Source organism: Ahaetulla prasina, chromosome 6 (assembly GCF_028640845.1).
Source record: "Ahaetulla prasina isolate Xishuangbanna chromosome 6, ASM2864084v1, whole genome shotgun sequence".
Taxonomy (NCBI): Eukaryota; Metazoa; Chordata; class Lepidosauria; order Squamata; family Colubridae; genus Ahaetulla; species Ahaetulla prasina.
Genome location: NC_080544.1, coordinates 43356222 through 43372393, shown reverse-complemented (window position 1 = coordinate 43372393; position 16172 = coordinate 43356222). Strand labels below are relative to the sequence as shown.

The window sequence follows — 16172 nt, the reverse complement described above, 5'->3', positions numbered from 1 at the left end:
GTCTCTTTTCAGCCAGAAAGTAATTTGCATTATTTTATAATGCAAATTACTTTAAATAACTTTACTTTATGCTCACTGGGAAACGTCACAAATGCTTGATTTAAATGATACACTGTTGGTAATCTTAATAAGAAGGGATGAAGACAGAAGTTGCCTTTATCCAGTTAGAAGGGAAGTTATCCCTTTTGGGCAGGGCAGGGCAGGGCAGGACAAGTCTTCAAGAGAATATTTTACTTCAATAAAGACTTAAATGAAGTATTTCCTTGATGCCGCTTCAGGATTTCCTAATCTTCTTCTATATTTAACAGGGAATCCTCAGAAATAAGAGGTTGCTGAAGAATCAACTTCCCATCAACACTTAGAGGCTTAACTGAGCAATTTAATATTAATATTAAATTATTAAATTATATTAATTATTAAATTATATTAATATTAAATTATAAATTAAATTATATTATTTATTATTAATTTAATATTTAATATGTTCAGTCTTACATATAGGAAAAAAGAACCCAAACACTAAGTACTCGCTTGATGGACATTACCTCACAGATGACCCCCATCCCGTTAAAGACCTTGGAGTTTTCATGTCAAATGATCTAAGTGCCAAAGCTCACTGCAAATACATAGCAAAAAAGGCTCTAAGAGTTGTAAACCTAATCTTGCTTAGCTTCTTTTCCAAAAACACTACATTACTAACCAGAGCATATAAAACATTTGCTAGACCAATTCTAGAATACAGCTCACCTGTTTGGAACCCTCACCATATCTCTGACATCAATACAATTGAACGTGTCCAGAAATATTTTACAAGAAGAGTTCTCCATTCCTCTGAAAACAACAAAATACCTTATCCCACCAGACTAGAAATCCTAGGCTTAGAAAACTTGGAACTCCGTCGCCTTCGACAAGACCTAAGTTTAACTCACAGAATCATCTATTGTAATGTCCTTCCTGTCAAAGACTACTTCAGCTTTAATTGCAATAATACAAGAGCAACCAATAGATTTAAACTTAATGTCAACCGCTTTAATCTAGATTGCAGAAAATATGACTTCTGTAACAGAATCATCAGTGCTTGGAATACTTTACCTGACTCTGTGGTCTCTTCTCATAATCCTAAAAGCTTTAACCAAAAACTTTCTACTATTGACCTCACCCCATTCCTAAGAGGACCATAAGGGGCGTGCATAAGCGCACAAACGTGCCTACCGTTCCTGTCCTATTGTTTTTCTTTTCTTCTTCATATATATATATATATACTTATACCTTTATATACTATATAACCTTTCTGTATGATAGTTACATATATTGTTGTGACAAAATAAATAAATAAATAAATAAATAAATTTCAACATTGTCTATTCCTGTGGAGATTTATTAAATTACACTTAGAGGAATCCTTCAATCTTCCTTTAGTATTCTTTCTGGACTTGTACTTTGACCCATGCATTTTATTTTTAATTTATGCCTGAAAGCAAAAATATTGTGACATTACTGTTATTTTTAACGTAAGTCAAACTCTCCAGGTAAAGAATAGCTGATATCTTAAGGTTAATTCTTTGAAATCCATGTTTACACTGAATTTAATAGTCTATCACAGTGATGGCTAACCTTGTCTGGACCGTGTACCTAAAGCGTGCACCCGAAACAATATTAAAATGTCTTCTACGAAAAATAAAGTTAATATGAAAGCTTTTTTGAAGTTACATCAGCATGTTGTACTTTGTCACTTGTCAGTAAAACAAAAGCTTATTACTCGGAATTGGAAAAACTAAGCAATTATCTTAAAAAGGCTTCTGCTACATCTCTCTGGGGAGCAGCAAATTTAGCATGTCTCATAAATATTTTGGGAAGGCTTTCATATTAAACACAGATAGCACAGTTTCAATTTATGTGGTGTTTTGGTTTTGGTAGAACGTTTTAGTAGAAAGTAAAAATAAAATGCCAAAATGGAAGCATCTATTCAATCATTTGTAAATTCAAATAGCTGCAAATTTTTTAAAAAAAAAATAGACAGAGATTTTGAAGACAGAACAGGAGTATATTATTTTATCCCTGCATGTTTCTTTCCAACCATAAATAGGATCAGTCTTGGTACCTGTAATACTTACCATAACAATACCTCCAGATTGCTCTTTGGTGCACATGCTCATTATAGGTGCCATGCCAATGGTGGTACCTTGGAAATAGATTCCACTAATGAAAGACAAGAAACTATGTTAAAAATAATAAATACAGGGAAAACAGTTATACAGGAACATAATTTTGGATTTTACTAATAGAGATATGGATGTAGGATTTTCTATGTGGTGCTATTGTCATTCCTTTAGAATCCTGTATTGGATTCTATCAATATGTAGCCTATGTATTGGCTTTCTATTAACCGATTAACTTTTTGTCATGTCACTAGAAAACATAATGTATCAAAAATTTTAAGTTCCAGTTTTAAGTTCCAGTAGGCTTACCTGACTAGTTGTGCATTATCATGTGGTTTACGAGGTAGTAATTTCATCTTTCGCCAATCCAGAAACTCATGAAGAGTGGTGAAGGGATCTTGAGTTACTGTACACTTATCTACATCATTCCAGACTTCTAATCCAACCAAGACTATTCTAATATTTAATGGCCTGTAGAACTGATGAAAAAAACAGATCAATATTCTTGATTATATTTGCGTAACTCCTAAAGTTAACAAAAGAGACTAATCATTGGACAACTTCCTTCTCAGTTTCTTATCTCAGTCACTAAAATGATGCCTTCTAAAATATTTGATGGCATAAAAGATGGCATACTATTTGATTAAGAGCTGTGTGTCTAACACTCAGTGTATGTATCAAATTACACTGTGATAGCTAGATTATAAGAGACAACAACTGATTCACAGCATTTTAAAATAGCACATATAAAAGGGAATACCTTGAAATTATGTCAGGAGTTGGGTGAAGTATTCTTCTAAATAACAGTTGTAGGGAAAGAGTTGTAGAAGTAGTAGAAGAATCTACATCTCCTTCTTGGAGTTCCCAGAGGTATCTTGTTGGGCAGTGTGGGGGAGGGAGCTGCTGGATGAAGATAGGCCATGATCTGGTCCAGCAAGTCTGTTCTCATGCTTTTGTATCCTTATATAATATAGATTTTCTATATTCAAGTGCATTAATATGACCTGACTGTAATTGTCAATAGAAATTCTCAGTCATCCTGGTCACGGTTGTCCCAAAGCTGTTTTTTCAAGAGGCAACTGGAATTTTTGGTTTTTCTTTGAAGACATTTTGCTTCTTATCAGGGGTGGGTTTCAAAACCCGTTGCTACCGGTTCACTTGTGGGGGCGCGTGCACAAGCACGTACACACAACACTTCTGCGCATGTGCAGAAGCATCCGTTTGGGTGAGTGGGTGGAGCCTCCTGCCACTGCCGCTACCGGTTCGCCTGATCCAGGGTGAACAGGTAACAACCCACCACTGCTTCTCATCCAAGAAGCTTCTTCAACTTTAACTGGATGCTGGGGAATGGAAGGATTTATATTCCTTGCAGACAGCTGGTCATTTGCATCCTTTTAGAGAGTCATTGAGGCCACATGGCAGTTCCTCAGGGTCACCTGAATAGTGCAAATGGGTGTGGAGGCTTCTTGGAACTGCTGAAAGGATTGTGTTGTAGAGCTGTGCTTTCTGCAGGATGTTTTCTGCCCTGTGTCCCTTCACTGTTCAGGCTATTGGGGATGAGTCTGTGTTGTCTGAATCTAGCATGGCCATGAAATAGATTATATAGTATAGGTTAATTTGGATGAAAAGCAAAACATCTTCAAAGAATAATAAGAAACTCCAGCTGCCTCTTGAAAAAGCACCTTCGGGACAACCTGACTGTAAGATTAAACTCAACTGGTTAGTCAAGCAGACTGCTCTATAGCAAAGGAAATTATTATAGTACCAATGAAAAACTTACCTTATCAACGTAGTTTGCTATTTCTATCAGCCTCAGTTTCACTTTTTCCACATCTTTGCCTTGTCTCTGAAACTAGAAGGATTTTAATCATTTGAATTATCAACAATTATATATATTGCTTTATAAATCTAACTTGCCTTCTTCAGAAAAGCAGTAACACCAATGTCTAGATATTACATGAAAAAAAGGCCAGAGTCAACTTTCTACTACTTATAAAGTAGAATTCTTATAGAATTGAAAGAAGCACAGGTTGTGTGAAAGAATATAGTTTTTCAAATTTAAAGAGAATGTTGCTTTTAATTTTGTTTCTCGCACAATTGTTTCATTGGGATACTTCATGCTGTACAAAAGGAAAAAAAAATCATTTAGTTGTTTGCCATGGATGCACAGGGAGAAAATATTGCTAGTTGACTAATAGGTAATTTTTAAATATAGAAAAATGCAAATGGGGATACAATGCAAATTTTTTTTTTAATTTTTGATTACAGTTCACAGCTTCCACTAATTTTTTACAAAGTGTGTCATCCATCTATTGTGAATTTCTTTAACAAAATTTCAACAATTTATGCATCCTTGAATGTAACTTATAATTGGTAAACTACATGTATATTTTTATTCCCACAATCTTTTTTAAATTTAGGTTTTGCTTACCTCCCGATTATCAGCTACAATAATGAGCTCTACATACTTGGTGGACTTCAGAGTTTCTCTTTTGTGCTATCAAAACAAGCATGAGATAAGAGTTATTATTTGAAGATTTACATTTCTACGTATATCTTTCTGCCACAGTATTCTAATACCAAGCTACTTAAATATTATGAATAATCTACAGATAAAAAAATTGACCAATCATTTCGAAGGTGGTCAATAAGCACCAAGATAATTTCAAATATCATATTCTGGATATATTACTCACTTGTACTTCAGTGTTGTACAAGATTTGATATTTTTCAAAATTAACATGTCACTTATATGTCATTCTATAGTATAAAAGCTGATATAACAACCACACCAGCCATATCATACATTAAACATGGAACATCTCCATGAATTCTAACAATTCACTCTTATACCTTAATTTATAGCAATAGCATTAGATTTATATACACTTCACAGTGCTTTACAGCCCTCTCTAAGCAGTTTACAGAGTCAGCATATTGCCCCCAACAATCTGGCTCCTCATTACCGATCTCGGAAGGATGGAAGGTTCAGTCAACCTTCAGCCAGTGAGAATCGAACTGTTGAACTGCTGGCAGCCGGCAGTCAGCAGAAGTAGCCTGCAATACTGCATTGTAACCACTGTGCCACTTTATGCAAATAGTACCTACTTTACAAAGCAGTGTAGTTGCTTATTCGCTTGTTGTACTTAAACACTTTTTCATGAATAAAAGCGATATATTTACAAGTACATGCCTGAAACAACCCCCAGAATGGGAAATATATATTAACATATATTCATATGAAATTATAAATAAAAAATATTTTAAGATATATAAACATAGTTACAATGGGAAGTATTATATATTCTAATTATATAATTAGGCATGACCCATTTTACAGCAATTTAAAAAATGAACTTTCAACAGTATGTATTATGTATCACTGAAAGCTTTTATTGTATCAAATTAAATAGTGTTTAGTGTGGTGAATGTTAATAGAATAGAATATAACTCTTTATTGGTCAAGTGTGATTGGACACCACAAGGAATTTGTCTTGGTGCATATGCTCTCAGTGTACATAAAAGAAAAGATACATTTGTCAAGAATCATAAGATATAACACTTAATGATAGTCATAGGGAACAAATAAGCAATCAAATTATATTAGGATACCAGCAACAAGGTTACAGTCATACAGTCATAAGTGGGAGGAGATGGGTGATAGGAACGATGACAAGATTAATAGTGGTGCAGACTTAGTAAATAGTTTGACAATGTTGAGGGAATTATTTGTTTAACAGAGTGATGGCATTAGCAGTCTGAGCCACAGAGGCCTTGTTCTGATGTGCAATGCTCTATAGCTTTGTTTTGAGGGTAGGAGTTGAAACAGTTTATGTCCACAATGCGAGGGGTTTGTAAATATTTTCACAGACCTCTTTTTGACTCATGCAGTATACAGGTCCTCAATGGCAGGCAGGCTGGTAGTTCTAATTATCCTCTGAAGTCTGTGTCTGTCTTGTTGGGTTGCAGAACCAAACCAGACAATTATAGAGGTGCAGATGACAGACTCAATAATTCTTCTGTAGAACTAAAAATTAAAAATGTAGTCCTATTGCAATTCCTACAAATAACTAGAGCAGTCCCGTTTTGATTTCTTGTTCTAAAAGTATGATTTCCAAATCACCTCAATCTGACATACTAAACTTGGAATCTTTAGCAAGTATTTAAGAAGAAAAGCTGTGCTTTGCTAAAAGACAGCAGTCCATTCATCATTATTAATCACTTACAAAAAGTACTTACTCCCAAGAACATCACTCCAAAATACACAACAAGCTTTTATTTTTGTAAGTTATGGATCTGGTCTTCTATTATTATGACAATGGTAAATTCTCTGAGTGTGGTAATCTAAATGTGGAGACCTCTGAGCTTGGTTTTTTGTGTGCAAACATCTCATTATCCAACTACATAATATCATCAGACCTGGTGAGTGTGGGATTTGCTCTCTCTTTATATACATTGTTGATGGGAGACTTTTTCTCCTTGGCAGTGCAACAAACAAACAAACAGACAAACAAACAAACAAATGCATACATTTTTATCAACTGGTACCTCAATTTTGAGCCATAACACCAGATTTGTTTCAATATACACTATAAAAACATGAGAAAATGAAATTAAATTGTCACTTACTCTGCTAGTAAATGTCGGAATAAACTGTGCAGTCTCTCCCAAAGTGACACCTGTAAGATTGAGATGATGGCCACATGTACCCAGGATTAGGTTTGGGTGTTTTAGTCTATAGATTATATGTTCATTCATAGCACCTTCCAGTGGCTCCAAAATGTAGGCTCTATCCTCAAAAAAAATAATACCCCTGTGATATAAAAAAAATACAAATGAAAAATTCCTTTATTGCATTTAGTTTATATTTTATTTGCAACCAAATGATATTTTTGTAAAGACGCAACATGGTATATATTTAAAGTCTGAAAATGTACAAAGAAAATTCTGTAAATTTGTGATGGTGTACAGCTCATTACTTTGAAAATACAATTATTTCTTTGTATTTAAACACTGGAGTCTAGCACCAAAGTATATTTATGCTTTATAGTAATGCATTAACATCACTTCAGATTTTTAGTCGTTTTAGTTAACATGACTGCCTATAAAATTAATAAATGTAAATAATATTTTCTTTAGCCTTCATCCTGTGAGCCACTTTTTCCAAGAATATTATAAAACAAGAACTATGGATACAGAAAGAGGAATTTAGGTCAGTTTTCTAAATCAAAGTAATTTAGGGAAAATTCAAATTAATGTGTTGAGAAGATGTGCAGAATTTCTCATCAGTGATACAGCTGTCTGCAGTTGTTCTAAGACAGTGATCCCCAACCTTTCCAGCTTTGTGGACCAGCAGGGTGTGTGTGTATGTGTAAGAGGGAATGGTTCTGCATGAGCAGTAGGCGAGCATGTGTGTGTATTGCTTCATTTGCAAAAAGGGCAGGCACCCCCGCCTACCGCTTGCACAAACGGAGCTGCAAGTGCATGTGTACTGCAGCTCGGGGTACGGGACCCCTGTTCTAAGATGTTCTTAATATTCAATCTGTGTTTATTCTGGTAATAACAAAACTGGTTTTAAGGTGGTTGATTTAATAGCAAGAAACTGCTTATAAGAAAAATGAATTGGTAATATGGCAATGAAATAAATAATGAAACAAATGAATGAAATAAAACCACAGGGTACCATCAGGAAGTTTTCTACAGTGATATTGTTATCATGTGATCTTGAAGGAGCCCACTGTGTTGGAACATGTTCTAAGAGCTTCTATGTATTTCTACCACATGCTTTGTTTGTTGTTGTTGTTGTATTTGTGGTAACTATACAGAGCATTGGAAACTAACATATATAAATCAAAGGAGTACTGTTGTTTTTTAGCCATAATGCCAACTCTGCTGGTAACACATTACTAGGATTAGACCTGTGTTTTTCAAACTTGGCATTTTAAGACATATGGACTTCAAGCCTACTGCATTGTAAAAAATTGTCAAGTTGAAAAACAGTGGATTAGATTGTGAGAACGTACCATGGCAGCCATGAAATTAAAGCAGAAAGGAAAAAACTCATAATGCTTTTGCTCACATGCCCTTAAATTCACCCTGTTTCAGCATACTGGAAATATTGTGTCCATCTGCTAATTGACTCATAGCTGTATCAGAGGGTTGCAATCTGAACTTATGATCTTTGGAGAAATCAAATAACAGGGAATGCTATGATACAGTATGAGAGCATAAAAGAAAGCAAGGAGGGTACAGTTCTGGTCCTCCATTTGTTTTGATTGCATAATACCAAAGTGATAAGAAAGGGTGAAATTTACAAATTTCACTTTGACTATTGCATCTGAAATTGACAACAAGAAGCCTTGAACCACTTATATTTTTGCTTTGCCAGTTGTTGTTTTTTTAAATTCTTTTCTCCAACACTTTGATAAACTCTGATTTCTCCTCCAAAATTATTTTTGGATACTTTATCCAGTTTTGTATGCACTCACTTTCACTTTGTGGCCCTCTAATAGAACGTAGAGTGCTGTATTCTCTAAAACAGAGGTCCCCAACGCCCCCCCCCCCGGTCTACAGAAACCGGGCCGTGGAAATGAGCAAAGCCCCATCCTCCCACAGATAGGATGCAGGCAGAGCACAAAGCCACACCATATCCAGTCCGCTAAAAAGCCTCTCTCCATGGAAGCGCTCAAAAGGTCAGGGGCCACTGCTCCAAAGCACCACTGCCCAAATTAACCTATATTACATAATCTATTTCATGGTCATGCTAGATTTAAGAACAATCCGGTATTAGTAAAGCAGTTTAACAACATATATTTTGGCTTTCTTGTATTCTTTAACTGATCTATTTACCCTTAAGAATAGTATCTCTAATACTAAACTATCAGCTATGGATGGCCCATTATTCCAATAAAGCATTTTTCTCTATACATGAGTAACAGTATATTGTGTATTATTGAAAAGGGAACCGACTGATAAAATATTTCAATACGTTTAATATAATGGAAGAATCCAAATGTCCATTCATATCATTTACATTTTGGATACAGATTTTAGAATTATAATAATTATAATATTAGATAACCTAATGTTACACAATCTCTGCAGGGTTAGAAGACTCCAAAGTATTTGATTTTATGGAGACAATGATTAATAAATCTGATTTTATCGGATTTGATGTGATTTCTTCCTAGTTGCAAACGTGCAAAAAAGTAAATGGAAAGAATTATCGATGCATGAACCACAGAAAAAGTAAAACTTGAAGTACAAGTTTTAAAATAAAAGCAAGAAGACTTAGTTCATTTACAGTGTACATGCAGTGGAATGTTCTCTTAATAAATGAACACTTAAGGCCTCATTAAGTGTTAATTTCAAATTTGTGTTAGATAAGGGTGAGACACTGGGCGATTTCATGCATTCCTTGACCTATTTTCAGTGTTTTGAAAACTTTTGCCTACCTTTGCTGCAGCTGTTCCTTGCAGAAGGAAAAAAACAGTGTCAGCAAAGAGAAAATTACAGGAACCAGAACATCTCAAGGGCAATGGCCTCACCTTGGGGAGAACCATCTTCATGATCATGTTAACTCTCTTGTTGGGTGAAATAATGTGCTTTGCCTTGCTTGGTGCCCCAGGTTAATATTCTTCCTCTCCTTACTAAATGTATGGATTGCCCTGAAATGAAGGTGGTGAACTTTTTACTAATAGATCAATCTGCAGAGATTTATATGAAATCTACCAAATTCTGTTCAGTCGCAATTACCACTGGAACACAGAAGTCTGAATGAGATTTCAGTTCATCCTGGCCACTTATGCCTTGTGTAGTTCACTAGAATTTAATTTCCTCTTCTTATATTAATTTTTCATCTTGTTTTATGAACATATATTATAATATTAGAGCCAATCTGGTGTAGTGGTTAAGACATCAGGCTAGAAATCAGGATGCTGTGATACTCCTAGTCCCACCTTAGACACAAAACCATCTGGCTGACTTTGGGCCAGACACTTTCTCTCCATCCAAGGAAGAAGGCAATGCAAACCACTTCAGATCTTCCCAAGCAAACTGTAGGGATTTCTCCAGGCAGTCTTTGAGAATCAGACATAACTGACTGGAAGAAAAGAATCCTATATAGGTAGTTGCCAACTTATGACCACAATTGAGCTCGAAAAATTCCACTGCTAAACAAGACAGTTGTTAAGTGAATTTTGCCCTATTTTATGACCTTTCTTGCCATAATTGTTGGGAATCACTGCAGTTATTAAGTTAGTAACATGGTAGTTAAGTGAATCTGGCTTCCCCATTGACTTTGCTTGCCAGAAAATCACAAAAGGAAATCACATGACTCTGGAACACCACAACTGTCATAAATACATGCCAGTTGCCAAGCATATGAATTTTGATCACCTGATCAAGGGATCCTGCAATAGTTATAAGTGTGAAAAATGATCTTAAGTCATTTTTTTAGTGCAGTTGTAACTTTGAACAGTCACTAAACCAATAGTTGTACGTCAATGGCTACCTAATGTTATTTTTATTTTCGTTTTTGACCATGAACCCAGATTGTTGGGGGCAATAAGTTGACTTTGTATATAATGTACAAATGGATGAAGACTATTGCTTAACATAGTGTAAGCTGCCCTGAGTCTTCGGAGAAGGGCGGGATATAAATGCAATTAAAAAAAAAATGAATGAAAAAAATGGGATATCAGAAATAAAAAGACTGTCTGCATTTACATATGGATCTCTCACACCTTTATTTAGTTCCTGTCTCCTGCCAAGCAGTCTAAATAAATTATATAAGAGTGTAGTGATACTACTGGTTTACAAATGCTTACATTGAGCTATAATTGAATTATAACGTAATTTGGAACTCAGTGGCAAAGCTTGGATTAGATATGCAGGTAATCCAGGATTACAATGTAATGGAACCTGCCCATCATGGTTTTAAATTGTGACTGCTGTAAATTGAGTTAGCCATATCATCAATTGGATTTCATGACCCTTTTTGTAGAGGTCATTAGGCGAACACCATGGTCAGTAAATGAACCAATGATTCCCTATGGACTAGTGTGACTAAAAATAGAAATTGAAATGCTGGTTTTCAGCAAAAGCGCCATAAAATGCAGCCACATGACTGCAGATGCTCCAAAGAGACATAAATGCAGACTGGTTGCCGAGTGCCTAACATGCAGTCATTGGAAATTTGAAATCTGGGTCATAAGTACCTCCAGGGAGATCCCTTGTTACCTTGAATGGTGGCTAAGTGACCAATTGTAAGACAAGGACTACCTGTATCTTATTCTAGTTTCATTTTCTTTTATTTTGCAAGAATCAAGGAGGTAGATAGTTCCACACATGGCTTTCTCTAAATAATTCTTGAATCTGAAATGATGGGCAACAAACAAATAAAAAAACACTAAGAAGTGCACCACAACAAGTTCAGACAAACAGCCTTGCATATTATAACAATTGAGAATGTGTTGTCATTTAAAGACAACACAAGTGAAACAAGACTGCTAACTGAACTAAAGAAATCTGAATTTTTATTATCCTCAATGAGAAAAATCCAACATTTAAAAACAGCAAAAGCCCAAATGAAACAAGATAGCATATAGAAAAGTCTGTGATAAGCCAGCTTCTCTGAGGCCAAGAAGGTGTAGGAGTCCATAATATCTTGAATATTAATTAATAAAGCACTCAAGTAAATCTAAAACCCAGTATCCTACATTCATATGATGCTGCCACAGGTTTTCATGGGCAACCAACTCAATTTGTTTTGTACAATACTATAAGAGGTACTTGTATAAATAACAATAAAGCAATTTAGCAGTGATTAAAACAGAATAGAAACTAATCCTTTACTGAGTGTCTCCAAGGTAAACAAACTTTTGAGATGTATGCAACCATTTTAGAAAATGAATGGGAGGAAGAAGCTCCAATAAATCATTCCAAAGTTCTCTCTGTGAAAGCTGAAGCAGAATTATCTCTAAATTAGATATCCTGAATAATTTGCTATCAGTTTTTCTATCACAGTAATCTCACTTAAAATGGAAGGTACCTTCAGCCAATTCCCATTTGAGGATACTCCAGTCCCACCATATCCTACTCAAACTTTTGATAAAAATAGTAAAATGATTGTTAGCTTCTAGGCCGAATACAATAAAGACTACAATGATATAGTCCCAAGATGTTCAGAAAAAAAATTCAAGGTAATGAAGAAAAGGAAGCTTAATAAAAGTTGATTATATCGTCAGGAGAAATAATGACATTAAATGGTACTCTGGACCATGACTATTTTAAGCTCCAGCAAGACATGACTGCAACCAATATGGCAATATTCCATAACAGGGAGTAGTTGCAGAATGAGGAGACCTTTTTCATCTTTCATTGATGAAGTTTGTCTAATGATCCAAACCCTCAGATACCAGAGGAGAATCATAATTAATTAAGTTATGGTCCCTATGCATGATTTAACAGAAATATCTTCAGCACAAGTGAAGGTCTTCTGTGGAAATTCTATAATTAATTGCACAGCAAAATATCTTTACCACAATATCTAAGATGAAAATAGATTTTAGTGAATGTTAATTATGGGGTGGTTTTAGTTTATCCACAATAGATTATGCTAGCATGTCTCAAAGCTTTCTAGGAGTACTAGTAGATTTCAGGATTGACGTATAAATAAGCAATAATCCCTTTTGGGCTTTATCAATTATAACCTCTACCAACAGTGACACCAGGACAGCTGTCATATCCCTTGGACCTAAGCCAAATGCTTGCCTCACTTGGAATGTCCAATACAGAAAACTGCGATGAAGTAAATTAATTTATTCATATCCTTTGATAAGCTTGGGAATGTTTTTCCAGATACAATTAATGGCCACACCAGTTTTTTAGAACAGCACTTAACTGTTAATTAATAAATTTCAACTCCCTTGTTGAAAGATGGTGAGGCTACATTTTCATTTTCTAGATCTTGCTGGGTGAAGATATAGCAAGCTTCTCCATCAACAATGGTGTCATACCCACAATGTACAACAATATTTTTTCCCTAACTGGTGACCAAGTCATATACATACATTCATAAGATGGTACAAAATAGCATAAAATAACCCCTATCTAAAATCCAAAACAATGTTAGTTTGTAGGCAATGGAATTTGGGAAGTTTCCTTTTACCAACCAAGAGAGAGCAATACATTTTTTCATTACATTTACAGATCACTGCAGGGTGTTTAGCAACTGTAAATATTTTATATCTATGACACCAATGTTGATGGAGATGCTTGCTTTGTTGGTAAATTTTATTATTATTTTTATAAGGTTTCATTAAAGCTTCTGTCGTTCCGGGAAGCACTGCAAAGAAGAAACAACTGAAGTAGTTCAGTATCCTATAAAAACAAGCCAGAATGCTTAAAAAAACTTAGCAGAAATTTCCATTTGGGATAGAGTGGAAAAAAGAAGTTGAGCCAAAGCAATACATCTATTTTGAAGAATAATGTAGATTATAAAATAGTTTGATAACCTTTGAGTTTCTGACAGCACTGTAGAGTTAACACCATGTCAAGATTCTGTTTCAAGAGTCTTTTCTGGATGAGGAGAACCAGGAAGCAGCAGCCACAAGGAAACCATGATGCTTTCAAGCCCTATGCCAAGTCTATAACAGATCCCCTTCTCCTGTCCTGGACCTCGAAGACTCTGACCTATACTAGGAACTTTGAATATGCTGCCATCCAAGCATAGAAGATGGAAAGGCATAATCAGATGGAGAAACAGCTACACCAGGCAGAGTAATTCAGGATTTACCTACTATGGAAATGAAATGTTATCAGATCAACTATGCTGGGTAGAATCAGACATTTCAGGTTTAGAAAACAATCCAGGGGCAGCAAGCTACTGGAAAAACACTGCTTCCCAGATGTGTACAGATCAATTGTTTAATGAGCTGTTTTAAATTCTTACCACTTACCAATGCCTGCCTGGTAATTTCCTTTTTCTCACCTTTTAAATATATTTTTCTCTTCATCTTTACTACTACTTCTACTACTTCATCTTTACTACTACAGCTAGAGGCAGAAAAGTGTCTACAGCAACACAAAGCCCCCCCCCATCAGATTACATAAAGAGATTAGTAATAACACTCTAAAACCTCTGTAATAATTTATGTTTATTATTTATTTATTTATTCTATTTAGCTATAGCTATTTTTATTTCTCCAGGTCAAAGGCTATCGGTTTAATTATTTGCATGGCTTTGTCTATTCTGATTACTACTAAAAATTTTAATGCTTTAAGCAAGTGGCCCCCAATCTTTTGGGCACTAGGGACCAGTTCCATAGAGAGAGGTTTTTTTCACAGACTGGAGGGTGTGTGGTTTCATGTGCTGACTGCAGTCGGTGGATGGGGCTTCGCTTGTTTACTTAGCCCAGTTTCTGGCATGCTATGGACCAGTGCCAGTTCACAGACCAGGAGTTGAGGACTTATTTCTCTGGAATCTGCTTCTCTGGAATCTGCATGACAAATGTACTAACATCCAATGGATTCCAGAGAAATAAGATTACCAAACTAATCCAAAAAGATCCCCCCACTAAAATCCAAGACAGAGAACAAGAAAACGGCACAGCCCTCCTCCCATATATAAAAGGCACCACAGACAGAATCAGAAAGATCCTCCACAAACATAACATCAAGACAGCATTCTGCACAAACCAAAAAATATCCACCATCCTAAGAAACCCCAAAGACAAAATTGAGTTAGAAAATCAAGGAGTATATGAAATCCCATGCACCGCCTGCCCCACCACATACATCAGACAAACCAACAGAAGAATAAGTGCACGCATTGAAGAACACAAGAACTCAGTCAAAAAAAAGGAACCAACTTCTTCCCTGGTCCAACACCTTAAAGCCACAGGACACGATATTGAATTTAAAAAGACCAGAACTATCGCCAAAACTGAACACTTTAACAACAGAATAATCAGAGAAGCCATTGAGATAGAAAAACGCCCACACAGCATGAACAAACGAGATGATACCTCCCGCCTACCAGCCATTTGGAAACCCGCCCTTATTGACAAACGAGTCCCTAACATGAGGAATGACACCAGACCCACACTCACAAGGTCCACACAGGATGTCACCACCACACATCCATCCAGAAAGCAGACCCAAACCCACACTGATCAGGAAGCATGACCAAGGACCAGAAGCCAAACCACAGCTGCAACATTAGCCATTTCAAACCCCTCCAATCCATACATAAAGCAGACAGACACCCACTATGAAGATGTAGCACGACCACAAACACGAAGCCAAACAACAGCAATGCAGCTCACCAGCTCAAATCCCCCTGCAACTCAGACTAATCTGAGCACAACCAAGCCCCCACTCAAACAGGGCACACCCCCATCCAATCAGAGCACAAAAAAAACCCATCCAATCAGAGCACAGCCAAGCTCCCACCCAATCAGTTCAAACCCCCACTAGCAGTTAAAAAGGAAGAAACAGCTGCAATCACATATTGCTCCCAGAAGCACGAAGCTGAAGCCTGAAGATGACGAATGAGACTTCATCGAAACGTCGCCAAGACACTTCCAATTTTACGCAGGAGAAAACCCGAATAACCAAAGACCTACATATATATACACAATATATAAACATTTCTCCTACAAATAGGAAGCTGTAAGCACCTAGCCTGATGATGACGAATGGGATTTTGTCGAAACGTCGCCAAGACACTTCAAATTTTATGCGGGAGAAAACCCGAATAACCAAAGACCTACATACAAACACCTGCGAAAACCTCAGAAAACAAATATATATATATATATATATATATATAGGCAGAGAGACATGGAAGTTCAGTGTCCTTAATTAGCATAAAAGTCAAATCTAGAGCCTTCTAATAGCAGTTGCAATCAAACAAGACTTCCTTCCTTCCTGAACATTTCAATGGAGGTAAAAAAAATTCATGACTTTATTTTCAAATGAGTCAGAGCAATGAGTAAGGAGTAGCATTAT

At 35.9% G+C, this 16172-nt stretch overlaps 1 protein-coding gene across 1 annotated transcript in view; it reads right to left on the bottom strand.

Annotated features, from left to right (window-relative positions):
* Positions 1–16172, bottom strand: part of ADAM12 (ADAM metallopeptidase domain 12) — a 302284-nt gene that overhangs the window by 105802 nt on the left and 180310 nt on the right. The window contains exons 6-10 of the mRNA XM_058188276.1: positions 6789–6972; positions 4591–4656; positions 3940–4011; positions 2469–2638; positions 2115–2199 (exon numbers count right to left, since the gene is read on the bottom strand). Coding sequence (XP_058044259.1) covers positions 2115–2199; positions 2469–2638; positions 3940–4011; positions 4591–4656; positions 6789–6972 — 577 coding nt within the window. The remainder of the gene's footprint in view (positions 1–2114; positions 2200–2468; positions 2639–3939; positions 4012–4590; positions 4657–6788; positions 6973–16172) is intronic.